Source organism: Geotrypetes seraphini, chromosome 2 (genome assembly GCF_902459505.1).
Source record: "Geotrypetes seraphini chromosome 2, aGeoSer1.1, whole genome shotgun sequence".
NCBI classification, from domain to species: domain Eukaryota; kingdom Metazoa; phylum Chordata; class Amphibia; order Gymnophiona; family Dermophiidae; genus Geotrypetes; species Geotrypetes seraphini.
This window is the reverse complement of record NC_047085.1, coordinates 348,822,420-348,843,896: the sequence shown is the minus strand read 5'-3', so window position 1 is coordinate 348,843,896 and position 21,477 is coordinate 348,822,420. Positions and strand designations below refer to the sequence as shown.

At 41.3% G+C, this 21,477-nt stretch overlaps 1 protein-coding gene across 16 annotated transcripts in view; it reads right to left on the bottom strand.

The window, feature by feature from the left end:
* Window positions 1-21,477, bottom strand: part of CLASP2 (cytoplasmic linker associated protein 2) — a 650,335-nt gene that overhangs the window by 326,482 nt on the left and 302,376 nt on the right. For all 16 annotated transcript variants that reach the window (XM_033930348.1, XM_033930349.1, XM_033930352.1 and 13 more), the window contains one exon: window positions 10,310-10,480. In XM_033930348.1, the coding sequence (XP_033786239.1) occupies window positions 10,310-10,480 (171 nt within the window). The remainder of the gene's footprint in view (window positions 1-10,309; window positions 10,481-21,477) is intronic.

The window sequence follows — 21,477 nt, the reverse complement described above, 5'->3', positions numbered from 1 at the left end:
AGTCTGCTGTTCTGGATGTCGGGGCTTGGGAGACCTCAATGTCAAGGCATGCCAAGATGAGTCATCAGCTGGATGGAAGGAGAGCAATCATTGGTGCATTAACACTTACTATGCATCAAGGAAGTTGACATTTGGGAGAATGCAGTGCCATGCCTAGAAGGAGAAGAATGTTTGTGGTTCTTAGCTTTCTTACAAGCCATATCCTTCAATGCATAGATGAAAACGATGTAGCCCTCTGTAGGTAGCCTGATGCAGTATCGATGCACTCAGCGTCAATTTCGATGCCAGTGTCAGGTTCAGAGTCCCCTGAAATGCTCGATACAGATGCCAATACAGTACTGAAAAGTTTAACTAAAATTCTCTGGCTTTCAGTGCCCTCTATTGCATATGGAGACACAGGTCAAGGCAAATGTCCCAATGTTCAGGACCCAGATACTGGACATACCAATTAAGTGGATCAGAACATGAAATAGACTTGATTACATCGAGGACATTTCTTAAAGCCACTAGGTATCCTCTTTGATATGGAGGAGAAAAAGACTTGATACTAAGTCAAAGGGTTCAATGGCCCAGGAAGCTTGAGTTACTAGGATGCCAAAAACTGTCCAACTTTCAGGAGGAAAATATGGCTCATGGTGGCTCGAAGGTAAAAAAAACAACAAAAAAAGTTGAGAAAAATGAGCTAAACTTCAGTAAAATAATGGAACAGGATAAGAACAACAAATTATAAGGGAAAGCAATTAAAAATAAGTACGGGAAGGCACCAAAAAACAACAACCCAACAACATAGTAAAAAGGTTGACATGCTGACAGCTTCACAGCTCCATGGAAAACGAAGAGCTAATGGTGCTGCGAACTGATGTTGGGCAGGAAGGCACCGACACATGTGTTATGGGCACTGCTTTTAAAAATTTTAAATGACAGTGAACTTGGAAGTGTCCATATCAGGTTCCATGGATGTCATTCACATGTGAGAATATGATACCTGTACGCACACCATCATCCATGTGACCTTTAGATTAAGCTACTTCCACCATATACCTCACAGCACCATTCTTACAACAATACTAGTTTATTCCCTCTTGTACTGTACCATCGCTCAATCTGTATTGAAATATATCTCCAATGACATCCTTGTACTGTACTAAATTTTATCTCCTTAAATTCTACTGTAAACTGCCTTGAACATTTTTAGGCATAGTGTGACTCATAAAAAAAAGTTTCCATTACACTACCCCTCCGATAACCACCCTCAGCCTCATTTAGGCAGTCATTGGTCTCTATGTAATCATTTAGTTGATTGCAAACTTCCAATCTAGTATCATAAATTTCAACCTTACATCATATGCTAAAAGTATTGTATGGGGGTGTTCAATAATTTATCTACCTCAGTAGGAAAAGAAGAGTTTTCAAAAAAAAAAAAAAAATTTGTTTTATTTTTCAATAGTCTCCTGATAACTCTCTATATTTCATCCACTTTCCCTGCAATGACCTTAACCCCTTTGAAAATAATTCTTCAGTTTGACCTTCAAACCAGGACGTCACAGCTTCCTTGATGTCTTCATCACTGGAAAACCTCTGTCCACTGAGAGATTTCTTCAAAACTCAGAACAAGAAATAATTTCAGAGACCCAGGTCAGGACTATAGGGTGGATGGTTCAAGCTGCTGAAACCCACATTCTCGGACAGCAGCCTATGATTGTCGTGACATGTATACCAGCACATCTTCGTGAAAAAGTAGCACGCCTGTTGTGAGTTTTCCTTGTCTTTTCTCCTTGATTGACTCCCACAAAGCTATCATTATATTGGCGTTAACTCTCCCCGGTTATGCTTGTCTTGTGTGGCATGAACTCCAGAAGCAAAAATCCTTCATCATCCCATCATGACTTTGCCTGCAGATTTTTCTGTTTTAAAACTTTTTTGGGGTGGGAGATGACTTGTGCTTCCACTGCATTAACTCCATTTTGCATTCAGGATCTCTGTGATATTCGACTCAAGTCTCCTCTGCAGTCACCAAACAATGAAAAAAAATCCACTTGGTCTTCACGGAGCATCACCAAGTTCTCCTGACAGCACTGGAGCCTCCTGGCCTTCTTACATGGCATCAGCTTTCTTTGAACCCATCTTACACTAACCTTGGACATGCCCAACTTTTTATGAATTATTTTTCAAAATGTACCTGCTGAGATGCCCATTCTTCAGCTATTCGGGAAACCTTAATTTGTCTGTCAGAGAAAATTAAGTTTCTTAATTTGCATGAGGAGTCTCCTGATATCCTGTTTCTTGGAATGTTAGACTCATACTGAGCCACAGCTATGTACGGGTAACCTTGAGACATGTCACAACATGCACAGACTTGTTTCAACAAGCTTGCTACTTTCTTTCATACTCAGGAAGATAAATTATTGAATACCCCTTGTATGTAGAAGGAAGGTACAGAAATTGTCAAAACAAGTCTGATCAGAACTGCAGCCATAAACAGACTGAAGGGGCCTACATAGCCGCAGCCTGCTATGAAATTTATCACATACGTACATGATGACATCACCCATTTTTGTGGTTCATTCTTCCTGCTGTCTCTGGGGAAAGGTCAATTCCAGATTAGCTAGTAGCCAAAAAGAAGATTGGCCATTAAGAACATGGGCCAAACCCTCTCTCCTAACAAATCAACTAGACAACATATTAAACTAGACCAAAGAAGAAGTATCTTTCTGAATCATGAAAAAATTAGACATCAAAAAAGATTTACCCTAGTTGGTTAAGAGAGAATTTTCAAAATCCATTGCAAATATCTGTCTATGAGCACAAATTATAAAACAGATAAAATATTCTTGAAAGTTTAAGTGAAAAAGAAAAAACAATATTCACTGGCACAAAGATGAATGGCGAACTGATCACGTGAACATGTTTTTATACTAAACACACATCATACACAGAAACTTATGCTAAAGACTTGCTATAAGAAAAACAATGTATGACTCAATAGCAATGGGAGGAAAAACAAAAAAGAGAATGGCACATATCATAAATTACATGTATATAGTAAAATGAAAGAGTCCAAATAAAAAGCAGACAAGTCCAGGTCTTCAAGCCAAAAGAACTTTAACAACAACCATATATACCAAGCCTTCACATAACTCAACTCAGGCTGTGTTTCGGCTAAAAAGCCTGCCTCAGGAGTCCTTATGAATGAATCATCAAATTATATATAATGTTAATATTGTATCAAACCTCACAACAAACCTGCAAAGAAGTTAAAATGAAAACTTCTTTGCAGGTCTGTTGTGAGGTTTTGACACAATTTTAGCATCATATATGATTTGATGATTCATTCAGAAGGGCTCCTGAGGCAGGCTTTTTAGCCAAAACAGGGCCCATGTTGAGTTGTGTGAATACTTGGTTTATATGGCTGTTATTAAAGTTATTTTGGCTTGAAGACCTGGACTTCTCTGCTCTTTATTTGGACTCTGTAAAATGAAAGAGCACATGGCATGCAAGCACAAACCCAAGTGTATCAGTAGGATTACAAAAATAAGCCAACATGAAAGAAGCTCTTACCATCAGTCTTGTCAGAAGTATCCTCTAGTGACAGAGCAGCAAAGAACAAGTAACACTTACGTATTAGAATAAAGGTTTTCATAGATTCAGCACAACATATTAGTTAACAAATCCAAGCACATTTCAATATCAAAGAACAAATTTCCTAAACCTATCCTGTGGGAATCCCACTAAATAAGGCTGGACACAGACGTTTTTGGGTAGCCAAATACTACTACTCAAAACCTGAAATGTACTGTTATTTGAGATATTGTTGGATTATCATGCATTCAAGCCACCATACAAAACAAATAAAAACAAAAATGAATTATAATAAATGGAGAACAGACCTCAATATACTAGGCTGTTTTGATTCATAAGAAATGTATTAGAGCTCATATCATCATGGGTCTGTAAAAAAAACTCCACTTAACACAGTGGTCTCAAACTCGCGGCCCGGGGCCCACATGCGGTCCGCCAGGTACTATTTTGAGGCCCTCGGTATGTTTATCATAATCACAAAAGTAAAATAAAACAGTTTCTTGATCATATGTCTCTTTAGCTATAAATTACAATATTATTATTAAGACTTAGCCAAAAGGAAAGATTTATAAACTATAAAGTGTTTTACCGCATGCAAAATTGTCATTTCTTTAATAGGACATTAACTATATTTTTCTGAGGCCCTCCAAGTACCTACAAATCCAAAATGTGGCCCTGCAAAGGGTTTGAGTTTGAGACCACTGACTTAATATATATTGAAAAGGTTCATTCAATCTTCAGCTTACAAAACTGTTGGTAGATTGCAAATTCACAACAATAAATCTCTCATATACTGACTTTTATATTTCAACAATAAAGATCTTGGTGTGCTTATATAATCATCTCAAACTAAAGATGCAGTTCAAGCCAAATGAATTAATGAAAGATGATTTATTGTTCTGAATTAGTATGCTACAAACAATTTTGGAAGCTGAAGATTGAATGATCCTTTTCTATATACGTTAAGTTTTTTTTACAGACCCATGATGATATGAGCTCTAAGATTTCTTATGAATCAGAAGAGCCTAGTATATTGAGGTCTGTTTTCCCCCACTTATTCTTATTCATTTTTGTCTTTATTTTTTGTTCTGTATGGTGGCTTGAATACATGATAATCCAACAATATCTCAAATAACAATATGTTTCAGGTTTTGAGTAGTACTGTAGGAATACCAGCCAGTAAGGTTTTCAGGATATCTACAAAGAATATGCATCAGCCAGCTTTGCATACACTGTCTCCTTGGTATGCAAATCTAACTCACGCAAATTCATTGTGGATATTCTGAAAACCTGACTGGCTGGGGTTCCCCTTTTACAAAACCTCATCAGTGATTCCCCTGCGAAAAATTGGCTTTGGTACATTTGCCACAGGAGAATTGCTACCATAGCTTTGTAAAAGGTATTTTAAGTACAAGCTGTGAGGTATTGCAGTGCTAAGAGTTCGGCATAGGCTTTCTAAATGCTCATTACAGGGAATAAAGCAGCACATCAGAAAAACATCTTGCAAATTCATTTTAATCATGGATGCAGTGTCATTCTGACAAATTGTGTTAGCAGCATTTTTAGAGTAAAATCCTAAGAAAAATTTAAGTTGCAGCTACTGTGTACAACATTTTTGATTTATTAGAAACAGAGATAAACAGGAGCCAAAACAATTTAAGTTATGTTCATTTAAGAATCTAAGCATAAAATAAGGGAGGAGGGGGGCTTTCCTAAGGATTATAGATCCCCACATCTCTTTTCAGAATCACTCATGAAGAGCATGTAACTTGCTAACATTAATCACAGTTATATTGTATTAACCCAGTAACAAACTTGTTTGTTGCAGAATATTATTTTTATGTAACTACCTGAACTAAATACAGCAACACACTACGGCAACCCTGCATAACATACAGCCCATAGGCCGCATGCGGTCCGATAAAGCTCTCACTGTGGCCCGCACCAGGGTGAACTTATACTGTCCGCACTTCCTGGTGTTTTAATGTTAAATCTTCGGGCAGCTGCCGCGTCAATGAGCAAGCCAGCCCTGGAGCACTTCATTCTACTTCCGGGGCAGGCCTGCACTGCGCAGTGGCTGCCTGAAGACTTACAAATCACAAACTTCCTGCTACTGTCGCGTATGCCGGGACTCCTGCCTTCTGCTGCCATCACATATCTGCCAGGACTCCTGCATTTCTTGTCTTCTCACTCCACCCCTGGACCAGTAGCGATAGCTCAGTGGGCTTTTAACTTCGCCACACAGCTACTGCTAACATTAGTTTAGATGCGGTTTCATCAGGCAGCCTCGGGGCCTTTCCTAGGCCAGCTCGCGTCAATGATGCGAGACAGGCCAGCCTAGCAAAGGTCCCGAGGCTGCCTGATGAAACTGCATCTAAACTAATGCTAGCTGCAGCTGTGTGGCGAAGTTAAAAGCACATAATGAGCTGCCGCTAGGCTTGAGACAGGAGAGGTACTGCTGGACAGGGGAGGAGGAAAAGGGAAGGGAGGAGAATTACTGATGGACAGGGGGAGGAGGGAAGGGAGAAGGAGTATTGCTGGAAGAGGGGAGGGAAAGGGAAGGGAGAAGAGAAGCTGCTGGCCTGGCAGGAGAGGGAAACGAAAGGTGCTTCACACTGGAGGGGAGGGTGAGATGGTGCATGGGGAGAGAGCATGTTAGGTTGGGGGGTGGGAAGGAGGGATACCACTCAAGGGAAGAGGCAAGGATAGAGAGAGAAAGCGTGCAGGAGGCAGAAACTATTGGACTCACGGACAGGGTGAGATTGATGGGGAGGACAAAAAGGAGGGAAGGAGAAATGTCACACAAGGAGGAAGGGGGAGAGGGCAGAGAGTGAAAAGTTGGACTCATAGAGGGAGAGAGAGATGTTGGTTAGGGGAGGGAAGGAGGACCAGAGGAGAAGCATGCAGGAGGAAGAGAAAAAGAAATGTTGGACTGGTGGAAAAGAGGGAGAAATGTTGGACTGGGAGGGGGGAAAGGAAAGAGATGTCAGACTACTAGGGGGGGAAGGAAGGAGATGTCAGACCATGGAAATGGGGATGGAAGGAAGGAGAGAGAGAGAGAGAGAGAGAGAGAGAGAGAGATAGGAAGGGAAGAGAAGACATGGAAAAGTAGATTTTGAGAAGAAAGCAGAAAAATGGAAAAATGGAATGTTAAGTTAATGCCAAAGATGGATGCAGGGCAGAAGTGAAGGAGAGAAAAACAATCAATGGATAAGAAGGCCCTGGAAACATAGTTAAAAGCACAGAAAAATAAAGTCACCAGATAAAGGTAGGGAAAATGATTTTATTTTCAATATAGTGATTGAAATATGTCAGTTTTGCGAATTTATATCTGCTGTGTGTATTGTGTGCATATGAAAAATGAAAGGAAAAGAATTGCATTACAATTAGTAAAGGGGGCAGGATCTGGGGCAGAGCTTGGGTGGGTTTAGGGTGGACTTTGGGAGATCTGTGGTTGGGGGTACTTAGCTTGAAGTAGTTGAGAAACAATGCTGTAGGCAATCAGCTGGCACTAGTGCCTCTCCTTCTCTCCTGCCATCTTCCCTACTGGCACCCCCTCCTGGCGTCTCAGGGCCCATCTGGAAGGCCTCTGAACATGTGTGGATGGCAACGTGATGCTGTCATGCATGTGCATGATGTCATCACTGCAATGTCCGCACACTTCTGGGTGCCTCGAACCATGGCCACTACCTGCAGCCCTTGCTACATTTTCCAACTTCGTTGCAGCCCCAGATCATTTTTGAGTTGTGCAGGCCTTTTCTCATACAAGTTATTCTACCCCCTTTAAAATTTTGGTTGCTCTTCTCTGTACCTTTTCTAATTCTGCCATATTTTTTTCTGAGAGGCAATGACCAGAATTGAACATAACATTCAAGGTGAGGATGTTATCACAGAGCAATTCAGAGGCATAATGATATCCTTTGATTCTCTCTTACTTTTTTAAATTTCCAATATTGTTTGCTTTATTAGCCGACACAGATTTCAACATAATGAAGAGTGGCCTAAAGATTAGAGCAGTGGGCTGAGAACCAGGGAAACCTTGTGACTCTGGCCAAGTCACTTAACCCTCCACTTCCCAGATGAAAAACAGATTTTGAGTCCACTAGGGACAAAGTACCTGTGTAAAATGTGTCAACTGCTTTGGATTGTACCACAAAAAGGTGGTATATAAAATACATGACCCTTACTGTTCCTTGAATTGACAGATAGATCTTTTCCCTCTAAGTATCATCTAGCATTGTGTAACTAGAAATTATAGTTGCACTTATCCAAATTACTATACAGTACATTTTATCTGCCATTTGGGCACCCAGTCTCACAATGTCTTCCTTTAATTTTTCATAGTATACATGTGTTTTAACAACTTTGAATAATTTTATTAGAGAATGACACGGTGACAAAATTCATCACCGTTCCCGTCCCCGCGGGAAACCATCTTCATGTTATTCTTTAAGGAAAGAGGGAAGAATCAGAGTATGAATGGCCACAAAGCTTTGCTTTGAAGAATGCTGGTGTAGAAGGACTGAGGTTGATAAAGACACTACAGAATGACGGTCTCTGGTATCCAGAGCAGATATTGTGATGTCATAATGCCTCATTCCACCAGTGCCTAAGAGCCAATCACATCAGTGATGTCACAATGGCTTCATTATCCTTGGCTCACATAAGAATCAGAGTATGAATGGCCACAACCACTGACCCGCAAGCTTTGCTTTGAAGAATGCTGGTGTAGAAGGACTGAGGTTGAAATAGACACTAGAAAATGACAAGGGATTATTTCCCACGGTTATCCGCGGGGACGGGAACGGTGATGAATTTTGTCACCGTGTCATTCTCTAAATTTTATGTCATCTGCATATTTCATCAATCGTTCCCATTTCCAGATCCTTTAGAAATCTGTTAAAAAGCACTGGTCCCAGTACAGATGCCTAGGTTACTCTACTATTCACCATCCTCTAACAAAAATACTGGCCATTTAACTTTATTCTCTATTTTCTATCTTTTAACCAGAGACATTTTCACATTTTTACCTTTCCCATGACAGCTGAGACATAGCACATCACATACATCTCTGCAATCCCTCTCCATTAGACTCAAGCTCACAAGTCAACCGCAGACACTGCTGCCTACACCTATAAATAGTATACAAAGGAATCCTGCATGGAAAGAATGGAACCAAACTTAGCAGTGCTTAGATGGCAACTCCAGTAATAGGGAGGCAAGACCAGTGCCAGGCAGACTTCTATGGTCTGTGCCCTAATCATGGCTGGACAGATTTGGTTAGGCTGGATTGGGGCTTTGATGACAGCTGCAGGTCTTTATCTGCTGCCAACTACAGTGTTACTATGCAGTTAAGATTTTCATTGATGTGCCGGTCAGACACCAAATATGTAGCAAGGCATGATATAAAGAGGACAAAGCTACCTGATATGGAATTATTGAATTATGTGTAAAGTTGCAGCTGCGAGCAGACATTAATAAATACTTATGACATAACAATATGGTAATCCATATTTTTAACAAAATCACCATTTCTCAAAAGTAGCCAGAAATATATTTTTGCAGTTACCATGGATTAAAAAAAATTGTCACTATGATCACTAAAAAATTTCTGGAGAAATTATCTAAACCTGCCCCTCAAATCCAGAAAAGTATTGTTCAGAAAAGGTTTTTACATTACCTCTGCAGTGGAAAGAGGTTGAAGAAAAATAATAAATGTTAACTGGCAAACTGTTATAATTTTAATATCATTTTTTCCTATTTTATTGCAATTTATAGGCAAATTCAACTCCACCATAAGGCTAGGATTAAGAGTTAATACTTCATACTTCAGCAACTGTACATGCATCTCCAACATAACAGCCTAAAAGCACTAGGATGAAAGGACTCTATATAGCTCTTCCTTGCTAAGGCCAGCCTTTCTCTTTAGCATATATGAGAAAAGCTAGAGTAAACATAGGCCCTTTTTAAATCAAGCACCATATTTTCTTTGATCAATATTAGTAAAATGCATTCTCTAGAGCATAAGAAAGATATCACAACAAAACAGGAGATCCTACCTTCCAGAGGCAGAAACACACAAAAAACAGCAAAGGTGACCTGTGGTGCTAAATTTCTTTATTATGATTAAGACTCGAGATGTATGTGTTTTGGCCACTATGGCCTGCCTCAGGAGTCTGGATATTTATAAAGGAATGAATATCAACTAAATTATTAGCCTTATTACTGTTTTTGAAGTGAAATAAAAATGAAATAAAAATGTGATTCATAAAACACTACTAAGAGAACTAACTACTGCTTTCAGAATCTGAAGAAATTGTACGAAGAACCTGAGATCGCCTACCACCAATCCTGCAGCTTTCCTTCTTCAGTGACCGTCCCTCTCCGATACAACAGCTCTCCCTCGGATGTGTCCCACCTTCAAGACTCTGAAAGCAGTAGTTCTCTTAGAAGTATTTTTATTTCATTTTATTTCACTTCAAGAACAACAGTAATAAAGTTAATAATTTAGTTGATATTAATTTCTTTACAAAAAAATCAGACTCCTGAGCAGGCCATAGTCATACATGTCGAATCTTAATAAAGAAATTTAGCACCACCGGGCACCTTTGCTGTTTTCTTGCATAAGAAAGATATCCCACGATTCCTTTGTTTACTTTTCAAAATTCCAAAGTTTATCCTATCAGGGGGCAGGGTGGGGCAGGAAATCTACTTATGTAAATTCTATTACCTAATGAGGCATATGATCCTGGAGGAAGACCTGCTGCTGCAAGACGACCTGCTCCAGCTTGCTGTGCATTGGCATGTCTAGCCTTTGCTCCTGCTGCAGCATTGACATCTACATCACTTCGAGACCGCTGCAATGCTCCCGGACTAGGTGCGGTCTTGCTACCTCCAGGAACTGAAAAGAAGAGATGAGTAAGATGAGAACTGGCAGTGAATAAAATAACTCTTTCTTCCACAACCACAAATTAGAAATTCTTGATCATGGTTTTCATGAGGCATACTGCTGTTCCCAGTACATCCAGGTCTCCAACTTCTCCATTATGCTAAGAAACTGCCCTTTGTCACAATTTCCAGATTGCTGGGTGCCATCCCCTTTCCATCTTGACCTTCTAAGTTGATGCTACTGTGTTGGCTATACTGCCATTGTCTGTCTGCTTGCTTCCCTTCCTGCAGCCATGTCAATCACAACATGGACAATAAAGGTGCAAACCTATAGTAGATGCAGTGTGAGAATATCAAATTATCAGTCCTCAGACAGGACACTATTGAACAAAGCCCATACTGGAGAAGTGTAACTAAAGCTTTAAAAGCTTTCGAGACCTATACACTACAGGTGCACAGAATTTCCCACATCAGCATCATCACACAGGGCTACCTCAATTCCATACAAACTAATATTAGTAGAAGCCAAATCCTACGTGCAATGGGGTTTTCAGAGGACTAAAGTCCTACTGTTCTTAGAGAATCCTTGCGCCTATGTAGGCAACTTTGCTTCATCCAAGGACAAGGAGGATATGCTTTCCCCATGAGCAGAGGTCCCTGGCTACAGGTTGCTTCTCAATAAAAAAGGACAAGAATGCCAATGGGTAATTACCACAATGTTTGGTGGAATTAAAAATTTTCAACATTTTCTTTTTTTTGACAGTAAGGCCACATGGATATAAAAAAAAAAAATAGGCCTTAGAGCCTTTTGCCTTCCCTGGGCCGCATTGGTCGAAAAAAATGTTTCTGGGGCCGCACAAATGCGCAAGACAGTAAACACAAGGGGGCAGCAGAGGAAAACACTGCATCGCCCTCGAACGGGGCCGCACAAAATACTTCATTGGGCCGCATGCGGCCCTTGGCCGGCAGGTTGGGCATCCCTGCCTTAGAGGAAGGTGAATTTTAAACCTTAGAAAGATTCTAGAGGATAAACTGATTAAACATACTATTGAAAAAAGAATTATATTTATTTATAGCCTACTAATCAAAACTTCATAATAGGTTAAAAGGAAAAAACCCCACACATACATAATTATTTTTCAAAACAATACAGACATATCACAAAATACAAGCAATCTAAAGTTATCTAAACAGAAATCCCCTCTACACAGTAATAGGAAAGTAATGTTTAAGTGGAAATTTACATCCCCACTTAGCAAATCTCTTTCATGGAGGCTGACCTCAAGTAGGCATCATCACCATGGCTCTCCATATTATGAGCCTTGCTAGCCCTTCCAGGGTTAATTAAATCTTCCTGGAAATAAATGAAAAAGATACAATCCACTATTCAATTAGTGTTTGCTTTCTGGGAGTTTAGGCCGTGATCCACTAAAGTCAGCAATCCTTGCTCAGGTTTAGCGATGATCTCTGCTAACCGACCCGATCCTAAAACCCGACTGATGTAGGCCTGTCGGTAACTGTTACTCAAACATAGAGACCGGATCTTTAGAATCAAAATCCAATCCACAAATAAATATATTCAAGCTAACAGGGTTATCAGAAATTTAATAATTTCATATAATAATATTTGGCTCACACGTGCCTACAAACTAGTTTCCTTATTTAATTACTCAAATTTCTCATCTTTTCTCTCCTTTTTATCAAAAACCCATTTAATCATCCCTCAGGTGGTAAACTAGGAGGAAGGTATATCATACAATATCGGCAGTTTTCAGTGCATAGGACCTCACATAACATACGTTATCCCAAGTCCACATTCTGTCCAAAGTAGATAATCATCTATACCATTTCCTCCTTAACACTTTAAAATATTTTCATTTTTTATTTTTATTATGTGTCTCTTGCTCGATATTAAAATATTTTATTGATGTATATCATTTACTCAGTGATTTTCAATTTCATTAGTTAAACTGCCCCATCAATATCAGTGCTATCAATATTGTTTCCTTGCTAAATTATATACACTTCTCCCTCCGTATTCGCGGGGGATATGTTCCAGCTATAGCCATGAATATGAATTGTATTTGTTAATTGCGTTTTTTTGTAAAAAAATAGCGGTTTTGTTAATTAAATAGCGAACATATAAAATTATTTTGGCAGGCAAGCAGCGATTCAGAAGCAGCATTTCACTCTATGGATGCTGGGAAGCAGCGTTTTTCCCTGTGCACAATGTGAACCAGCGATTTTCAGGGTTAAAGTTTTTGAACTTCGATTTTGTAGGAGAAATCATGGAAGCTGAGTGAATATTGTTAAAAGTTTAACTTTTTTTACATTACAGCAAAAGGAAAGGAACATTAATCATGACGTAATTTTTGGGGGGCGGAGTCACCCGACGAAAAATCGCGATTATGTGAAACCGCGAGTGCAGAAACCGCGAATACAGAGAGAGAAGTGTGGCTTATTTTCTCAATCAGCAACACTTATCTTGTATAGCATCCTGCTAATCCAACGTTGGTCTTGAAACTTAAACTGCCCGATGCTCGGTTTTTACTCGAGTGTTTCAGTCACCTGACCTTCATCGGGGAAGTGATTGTTGCTGTATTAAGGCATTATACTCCATCTAGCGCATGCCAGGTCTGCCATTTTTTGTTTTTGTTTTTTTTTTGGAGGGGGGGTTAATAGCACAGATATTTTGCATGTATTACACATGCAAAATATCTGTCCAATTAAAAAAAAAATAAAATCCCCCATCAACGGCCCTCTGCAACGACCTGCTGACAATCACACCCCCCCAATTGCTATGACACCACATGGTACCCCAAATGCTCCCCCCGCAAATATGGCGGGAGGGATACTCACACCCTCCTACCATTGCCCCCCCCCCCATGCTGAACTGATATGGCAGGAGGAATGTCCACTCCCTCCTGCCATCAGGCCCCGCATACCTTTAAATCAGGAAGAGGGATTTAGGCCCCTCCCCATGCATCACACGATGCACCAGGGCGGGGCCTAAGGCCCACATTGATCAAAGAGCGGCTGGTGAAGGAGCATGAGAAACTGAGCACCCCTCCTGCTCCCAACTTAAAGGTATGGGGGAGGGGGGCCCGATGGCAGGAAGGAGTAAGCATCCCTTCTGCCATATTCGTGCAGGAGGGGTAGCGTCTGGTGGCAGGAGGGAGTGGGCATCCCTCCTGTTATTTTTTTGGTTCGGGGGAGGGGCACTTTGTCGGGGGGCTTTTTTTTTATTGGGCAGATATTTTGCGTGTGTATTACAAACAAAATATCTGTGCCATTAAAAAAAGAAAAAAATCCAAAACCCACTCCCATTCACTATTGTCAGGGCTCTGCACCAACTCAATCGCTGTTTGAAAATTGGTCAGAGAATCGGCCAACAATGATTGATTCACTATCTTTAGTGAATCTGGGCCTTAGTCTGCTTTAAGTAGAAACTAATGCTCTTTCAAAATCCTAGCTGTGCAATCCATGCTCACCATCATAGCTGGGGATAAAGTGTCCTTCCTTATTTTTCCTCAGGCCAACTGAAGAGTTAAGATAGAAATTCAACCACCACCTTAGGTAGGAACAAAGGATTTATGCACAGAACCATACTATTTTTATAAAATTCTGTATCGGACAGATGAGTCATTCAAGTCTGGAGTGGAGTATACTCGAATATAAACCTTGGAAACAATCCCCCCCCAATAAAAGGGGGAAAAGGTCCATATGAATGTAAACCAGGGGGGGAGGTGTCAATTAAATTCAATTGCCCTGCCTTGCACCAAGCCCTCCTTCCCTCTTTCCTTCCTGCCCAGCTCTGCACACCTCCCTTAAGCCCTGGTTTTCCAGCAGTGAGGCGGGACAGGAGTGATCCTTCCCACGTCCTGTCTTGGCCAACTATTAACCACCCCACCCATCCTTCCCTCTGGACCCCTCTATAACATACCATTGAATCTTGGTGGTCTAGCAGTGAAGCGGGGCAGGAGTATCATCATTCGCCCCTGCTCCGTGCAGAGCAGCAATCAGAAATTGTTGCTGGGAGTTCCTAAAGCAGTCTCCACTAGCTCGCTAAACCATATGCCTTGCCGGTATTAGTGGCAAGGCTTGCAGCTGAGGCACCTTTAGAAAAATTTTGGGGAGGTGGAGAAAATGGGAGGAGGGACTCAACTCGTGACCTGTTGACTGTGACACCCCAAAGGTCGGACGGATCCACAAAAGGGTCACTCCAAGGTCAGTACGGCATCAGATGGGGACAAGGCCACTAAATAACTTCCAAAAGGCCTACACTAACCAAGGGAAGACTTGCCACAGCTTACCACACCTGCTGAGACTGAGAACAGACTGGATATATTAGGGGAAGCTGAGACTGAGAACAGACTGGATATATTAGGGGAAAGCACAGCTACTTGTATTACAGCCAAAAGGTTTTGTCTCAGTCTCCACCAGTCTCCACCTGCTGGTCATGGTGAGCTATTACCTATCAGTGAACTGTACATGCAGCTCCTGACTGGTGAGGCCTGACTTTAGTACAGGAAGAGGCGGTCGGAGCATACCGCGAGTGATTTCCTTCACTCGCCGGTGCTCCAGCTGCTATCCCCTGGAACGGAACCCCTGCGAATATCAGGGGAGTATTGTATATAAAGAGCAGAAACTCACTGGGGAAGAGGGGTGGGAAATGGTTGAGACAGACATCTGCAGTTTTAGTCTTGTGATGTGGATTGGGAAGGGAGTGTAGAAAAAAAAAGGAAAGATACAGAGATATAATGGATTAAAGGAAAAAGGAAGCAGGAAGAGGAAAATTTGCAGTTACAGAGCAACAGGGCCCTGGAAACACCAGGAACATATGAATACCTCATTAAAAAATTGAAGGTAAGGAAGAGGAAGAAAGAAGAGAGGCACTTCAGGCAGAGTAAGATAATCAGATAGGTAGCCCAACCCAGAGAAAAATAAATCAAAGAAAGAATAAGAATTGCAAAGAGAAAGTGCTGAAAATAAGCAAAGAAGAAACAATAACCATAAAGTGTACTTACCTTTATTGGGGTTTCTCCTTGGATAGCCTGGATAATGTAGCGCAGCACGACTGGTGGAGGAATACAGTCTGGCTCCGATCTCAGGCATGCCTCCTCAGAACAACTAAGCCTGCGCTCAACCGACTAGCAGACGAACCTGGGGTGAGCTTGCTCCCAAGGCAACAGTCCCTGAGCCCCGATCTGATGCGCAGGCTGTCCAGAGGGCTTACTCACAACCAGGGAACTCTCCAGAAACAGACTTCCCCACACCTCCGAAGCACAAGGGCGAGAACCACGAACGCAGACTGAAATCACATGAAATAAAACACAAGCAGAAAAGGCAAGCTTGTAGGAAGAAAGACTGATGTTTACAGAACTAGTGAAAGTGACAAGGAATGAAGGAGAGGGGTTTATGTCTCTGAAATTTGAGGCTTCCTACAAGGTCCAGATGGGTAGAAAGAGATAACCCACTGGTCCCGGTATAAAGTGGGATTGTACAAGAATGAGTGTTTTGTACAGAAAAGCAGAAGAATTTAAAATGAGCTGGGTGAATAAGTATGGGGGAGGTAGGAGTCCTTTAGATCTAAAGAACAAGCCAGATGTTGTGTGCTAAGAGTGAAAGGATGGTCTGAAGTGAGTACATCCTGAATTTCTTATTTTTTATGAAAAGGTTTAATTTTCAAAAGTCTAGAATAGGATGAAGACCTGATTTGGGGGGAAAAATGAAATACTGGGTACAGAATGCTGCTGAGTAGAACAAGCTGGATAGCATCAATATGAAGTAAGGTATAAATCTCTTCCTGTAAAATGAGACTCTGATGAGGTGGTATTTTGACAACTGAAGGAGTGATTACATTATCATTTATATACCGCACAACCTAATATAGTTCAATGCGGTTCACAACTTTAAGAATCTGACACAATCTCAGGAACTACAAAAAACAAATTAATGTGTCATAGTTATGTATTACAGAAATTTATCAAATAAATAGTTTTCAAAAGTTTCCTGAATTGTTTCTATGATGTAGTGTTAGCTATTAGCCGACTAAATTCCTTGTCTCTGATCACAGCCTGGTACGAAAGTAGTCTATGAAAAAGAAAAATTTGTATCAACATTCCTTTACAGAAAGGAACATGATAATAGAATAGAATGCGTTGGAACCATTTTGGTTATTACCAATTCAAAATGATCCTTCAAGTAATTTGCTGTAAGATGGGCAGTAGACTTATGAAATGAAGTTTATAATCTTGTGAAATAATTTTTTAAAACCCAATTGTCCATAGAGATGTTGCACCATGCTTGGTGAAAAAAACCAAAGTCGACCTCCTACTGGATAATTGTCAAAAACTAGGCGTGTTCTTGTTGGATGGAAGGGAAGAAGGTTGATAATTATGTTCTCGTGATCTTTGCCTATTAAAATTAGGTTGAGGAAAATTGTGAGGTTGAGGAAGTTTAGCATAAGGTATCTGCGTCTAGACTAGGGGTGTCCAACCTGTGGCCCAAGGGCCGCATGTGGCCCCGTGAAGTGTTTTGTGCGTCCCCGGTCAATGCAGTGTTTTCCTCTGCTGCCCCCAGCTGTTTACCGTCTTGCTGGCTCCCTCCTCTGCCTTGCTGCAGCGTTTGCACGGCCCCAGAAACATTTTTTCGGCCAATGCGGCCCAGGGAAGCCAAAAGGTTGGACACCCCTGGTCTAGACTGTAGCAAGACTGAGGGTAAAGCTGCAATAGATAGTACCTGCAATGAAAAGTAGTAGACAATCTGTTATATGAGGGAAGATATATCTGAGATGTTGCTGCTGTCTTCTTCAGCCTGACTGAGAGTAGCTTTTATCTTGTCTCCAAATAAAATGTCACCTTGACATGGAGCATCAATAATCGTGCAACTTATCTCAGAGACCAGAGCTTGCAACCAGGCAGTTCTTCTAGCTGCTATAGATACTGTAGCAATTATTGGAACAGTATCATAAATATGTGTGTTTTTAATTAAATTTAAAGTACATTCTTCTATGTTATTGAGATGGTCTAAAAGAGATCCAGTAGGTAATAAATCCAGTGCTTTGCACAACTAAGAATGTTGATCATGAAGGATTTGTAATTGGTAGGCTGTTATGCGCTGAGCTAACATGGCACTAGAGTAAACTTTCCTTCCCCCAATGTCTAAAATCTTAGGATCTTTTCCTGGTGGATACTGAAAACATGATTTGGAAGTTTTACTCTTTTTTAACACAGCCTCTAAAACCACAGACTGATGTGGTAACTGAGATTTTTTATGTGCTAAAGCTGTCTAGACCTTATACTTGGCATCAAGATGCTTAGAGATAGGATGGCTGGAATAAGGTATCTGCCAACTTTTAGTCTGAAGACCTAGAAGGACTAAATGACTAGGTACTAAAATAGAACCCTTAGGAGCATCAAAGGATTTCATTAGTGCTTCAAAATCCTTGCAAATCTGTTAATCCTTCTTGTGATGTTATAGCCAGATTTAAAAAATAAATAAATAAATTAAACATAATTTGTATCCACTGAGGAAACATCTAGTTGTGGTGAAAAAGGTATTGTTTGACTTTGATCAGAAGTAGATGGAAGAAATTCTGTGGAGTGTTCAGAACCAGGGAGAACTTCTTCATGTGAGGAATATTAAATAGAATGGTTGTTAGAGGAGTTTTACCACTGAGGAAATGAAAAATGAAGAGGGGAGAGATGACATTGTAGAAGGAATAGAAATTGCATGAGACTGACTTGGGAGCACATCCTGCAATTATAATGAAGAGTGCTGGAGAATATTTTGAAAAAGTTGAACTAGAAGTCATGCAGCAGCTTATGTAATCTGTGTCGGTGGAGCACTGAAAGGAGAAGCAAAATTTTGCTGAATTGGAGCAGGTATTTGAAAAGTTTGAGCATATGGTAAAGGTTGTACCTTGAGGGGAGATTTCTTTTTTCTTTTTTGAGGATGACAAGATAATAAAACTGCCATTTGAAATAAGGAAGGTGAAGGAGTAGTGACTGGAAAGGCAACTAACAGCAGCTGCTGGTGATAAATTTGTGGACAAGGTATCAGAAAGATGAACTGAAATTAAATCAGCTGTTTCCTTTTGTTTTTGGGTGCTTCTTTTTGTGAGTAGTTTTGTCTGAGGTACACTTAGCACCTGAAGGGGAAATGCAGGAAAAAGAAGCATTGGTGCTGGTTTCTATTGGTGCTTTAATGGAGCCCGCAGGGATAGTAACGGCAGTACCGTTGACTGTAAAAGAGCACTCTAGTACCTTGCAAAGTCCTTTGGGTCAGTAATTTCCATTTCTAAAAGAAGAGTTTTGGCGGCTGTGAAGAGAAAAATCTAAACTATTCAAAGTTGTTAAAATGCATGTAGGTTGTGAAAAATTGCAGGTAGACCTTAGGAAATTGGAAAACTGGGCATCCAAGTGGGAGATGAAATTTAATGTGGACAAATGCAAAGTGATGCACATTATGAAGAATAATCAAAATAGCACAGTTACTTACCGTAACAGGTGTTATCCAGGGACAGCAGGCAGTTATTTTCACATATGGGTGACGTCACTGATGGAGCCTCGATGTAGAACCCTCGCAAGCAGACTTGCTTGAAGAAACTCGAAGTTTCGAGTCAGCCGCACCGCGCATGCACCTTCCCACCCAGCACAGGGCGCGTCTCCTCAGTTCAGATAGCTAGCAGAGAAGACAACCAGGGAAGGTGGGTGGGTTGTGAGAATAGCTGCCTGCTCTCCCTGGATAACACCTGTTATGGTAAGTAACTCTGCTTTATCCCAGGACAAGCAGGCAGCCTATTCTCACATATGGGTGACCTTCAAGCTAACCAGAATTGGATGGTGGGAGTGTTGGCAATTTAAGAGAATAAGTTTTGTAATACTCTCTGGCCAAAATGGCCATCCCGTCTGAAGAAAACATCCAGACAATAGTGAGAAGTGAAAGTATGAACCGAGGACCAAGTAACAGCCTTGCAAATTTCCTCAATAGGTGTAGATCTGAGGAAAGCTACTGAAGCTGCCATTGCTCTGACTTTATGGGCTATGACTCTACCCTGTAGTTGTAATCCAGCCTGGGCACAGCAGAAGGAAATACAAGCAGCCATCCAGTTGGAGATGGTACGTTTAGAGATAGGATGTCCCAACTTGTTTGGATCGAAGGAAACAAAAGTTGAGGAGCAGTTCTGTGAGGTTTGGGTGCGTTCCAAAATAAAAGGCCAAAGCACGTTTACAGTCCAGAGTATGAAGAGCTGATTCTCCAGGATGAGAATGAGGCTTTGGAAAAAACATTGTCAGAGTAATGGATTGGTTGAGATGAAATTCCGATACCACCTTAGGGAGGAATTTAGGATGAGTACGGAGGACCACCTTGTCATGATGGAAAACAGTGAAAGGTGGATCAGCAACTAAGGCTTGCAGCTCACTGACTCTTCGAGCAGAAGTGAGGGCAATGAGAAACACCACTTTCCAAGTGAGATACTTCAGATGAGCCGTAGACATTGGTTCAAATGGAGGCTTCATCAATTGAGCAAGAACATTGAGGTCCCAAACCACAGGAGCCGTTTGAGAGGAGGTTTGACATTGAAAAGTCCTTTCATGAATCTGGAAACCACCGGATGAGCAGAGAGGGGTTTTCCTTCAATAGGCTGATAGAAAGCCGCAATTGCACTGAGATGGACTCGGATCGATGTAGATTTGAGACCCGAAGTGGATAAGTGCAAAAGGTAATCCAAAACAGAAGATAAGGAGGAATGTTGAGGCTCCTTATCATGAGAAAAAACACCACGTAAAAAAATCTAGTCCATTTTTGATGATAGCATTGTCTAGTGGTATGCTTCCTAGAAGCCTCTAAAATATCTCTGACAGGTTGAGGAAACTGAAGAGGAGTCATGTTGAGAGGTACTAAGCTCTCAGGTGTAGAGACTGCAGGTTGGGATGAAGCAGAGATCCCTGACTCTGTGTAAGCAGAGATGGAAAAACTGGTAGAAGGTATGGCTCCCTGCTGCTGAGTTGAAGTAGAAGGGAGTAAGGTTGTCTCGGCCACCGAGGAGTAATCAGAATCACGATGGCATGATCGTTCTTCAACTTGACCAGAGTCTTGAGAATGACAGGGAATGGAGGAAGAGATACAGGAAGAGATTTATCCATTCCAGAATAAAAGCATCTGCCTCGAGGCGATGAGGAGAATATATCCTGGAGCAGAACTGAGGCAGTTTGTGGTTGTAGGGAGCTGCAAAGAGATCTGAGTCGTTCCCCACTGTGAAAAAATGTGATGAAGAGGCGAGGAATGGAGTGTCCATTCGTGAGGTTGCAGAAGACAACTCAAGTTGTCCGTCAAGCAATTTTTCGCCTCTTGGATATAGACAGCTTTAAGGAAGGTGTGGCAGGTTGCCCAATCCCAAACTTTCAGAGCTTCTTGACAAAGGGAGGAAGATCTCGTCCCTCCCTGTTTGTTGACATAATACATGGTGACTTGGTTGTCCGTCCAAATGAGGACTACTTGGTCATGAAGAAGATGTTGAAAAGCATTGAGAGCCTTGAAAATCGCTCTGACTTCCAACAGATTGATGTGACATTGACGATCCATACTGGTCCATTGGCTTATGTACGGAAACCATCGAGATGAGCGCCCCAAGCGTAGGTCGAAGAATCTGTCATGAGGACATTCTGATGGGGGGGGGGCGTTTGAAAAAGCAAGCCTCTGGAGAGATTGAAAAGAGCATTCACCAAATGGAGAGACTGCTTCAATGAAGAAGTGACTTATGTGTCGAGAAAGTGGGTCGCAAACCTGCGTCCACTGAGATGCCAGGGTCCACTGAGGAATTCTGAGGTGAAGTCTGGCCAAAGGAGTCACGTGTACTGTGGAGGCCATGTGACCAATAGTACCATCATGTGTCTCACTGAGATTGAAGAGCGGGAAGACACTGCATGACAAAGTTGAAGGAGAGCTTCCAGACGTTGTTGCGGAAGAAATGCTCTGAGTTGGATAGTGTCTAGAAAAGCTCCG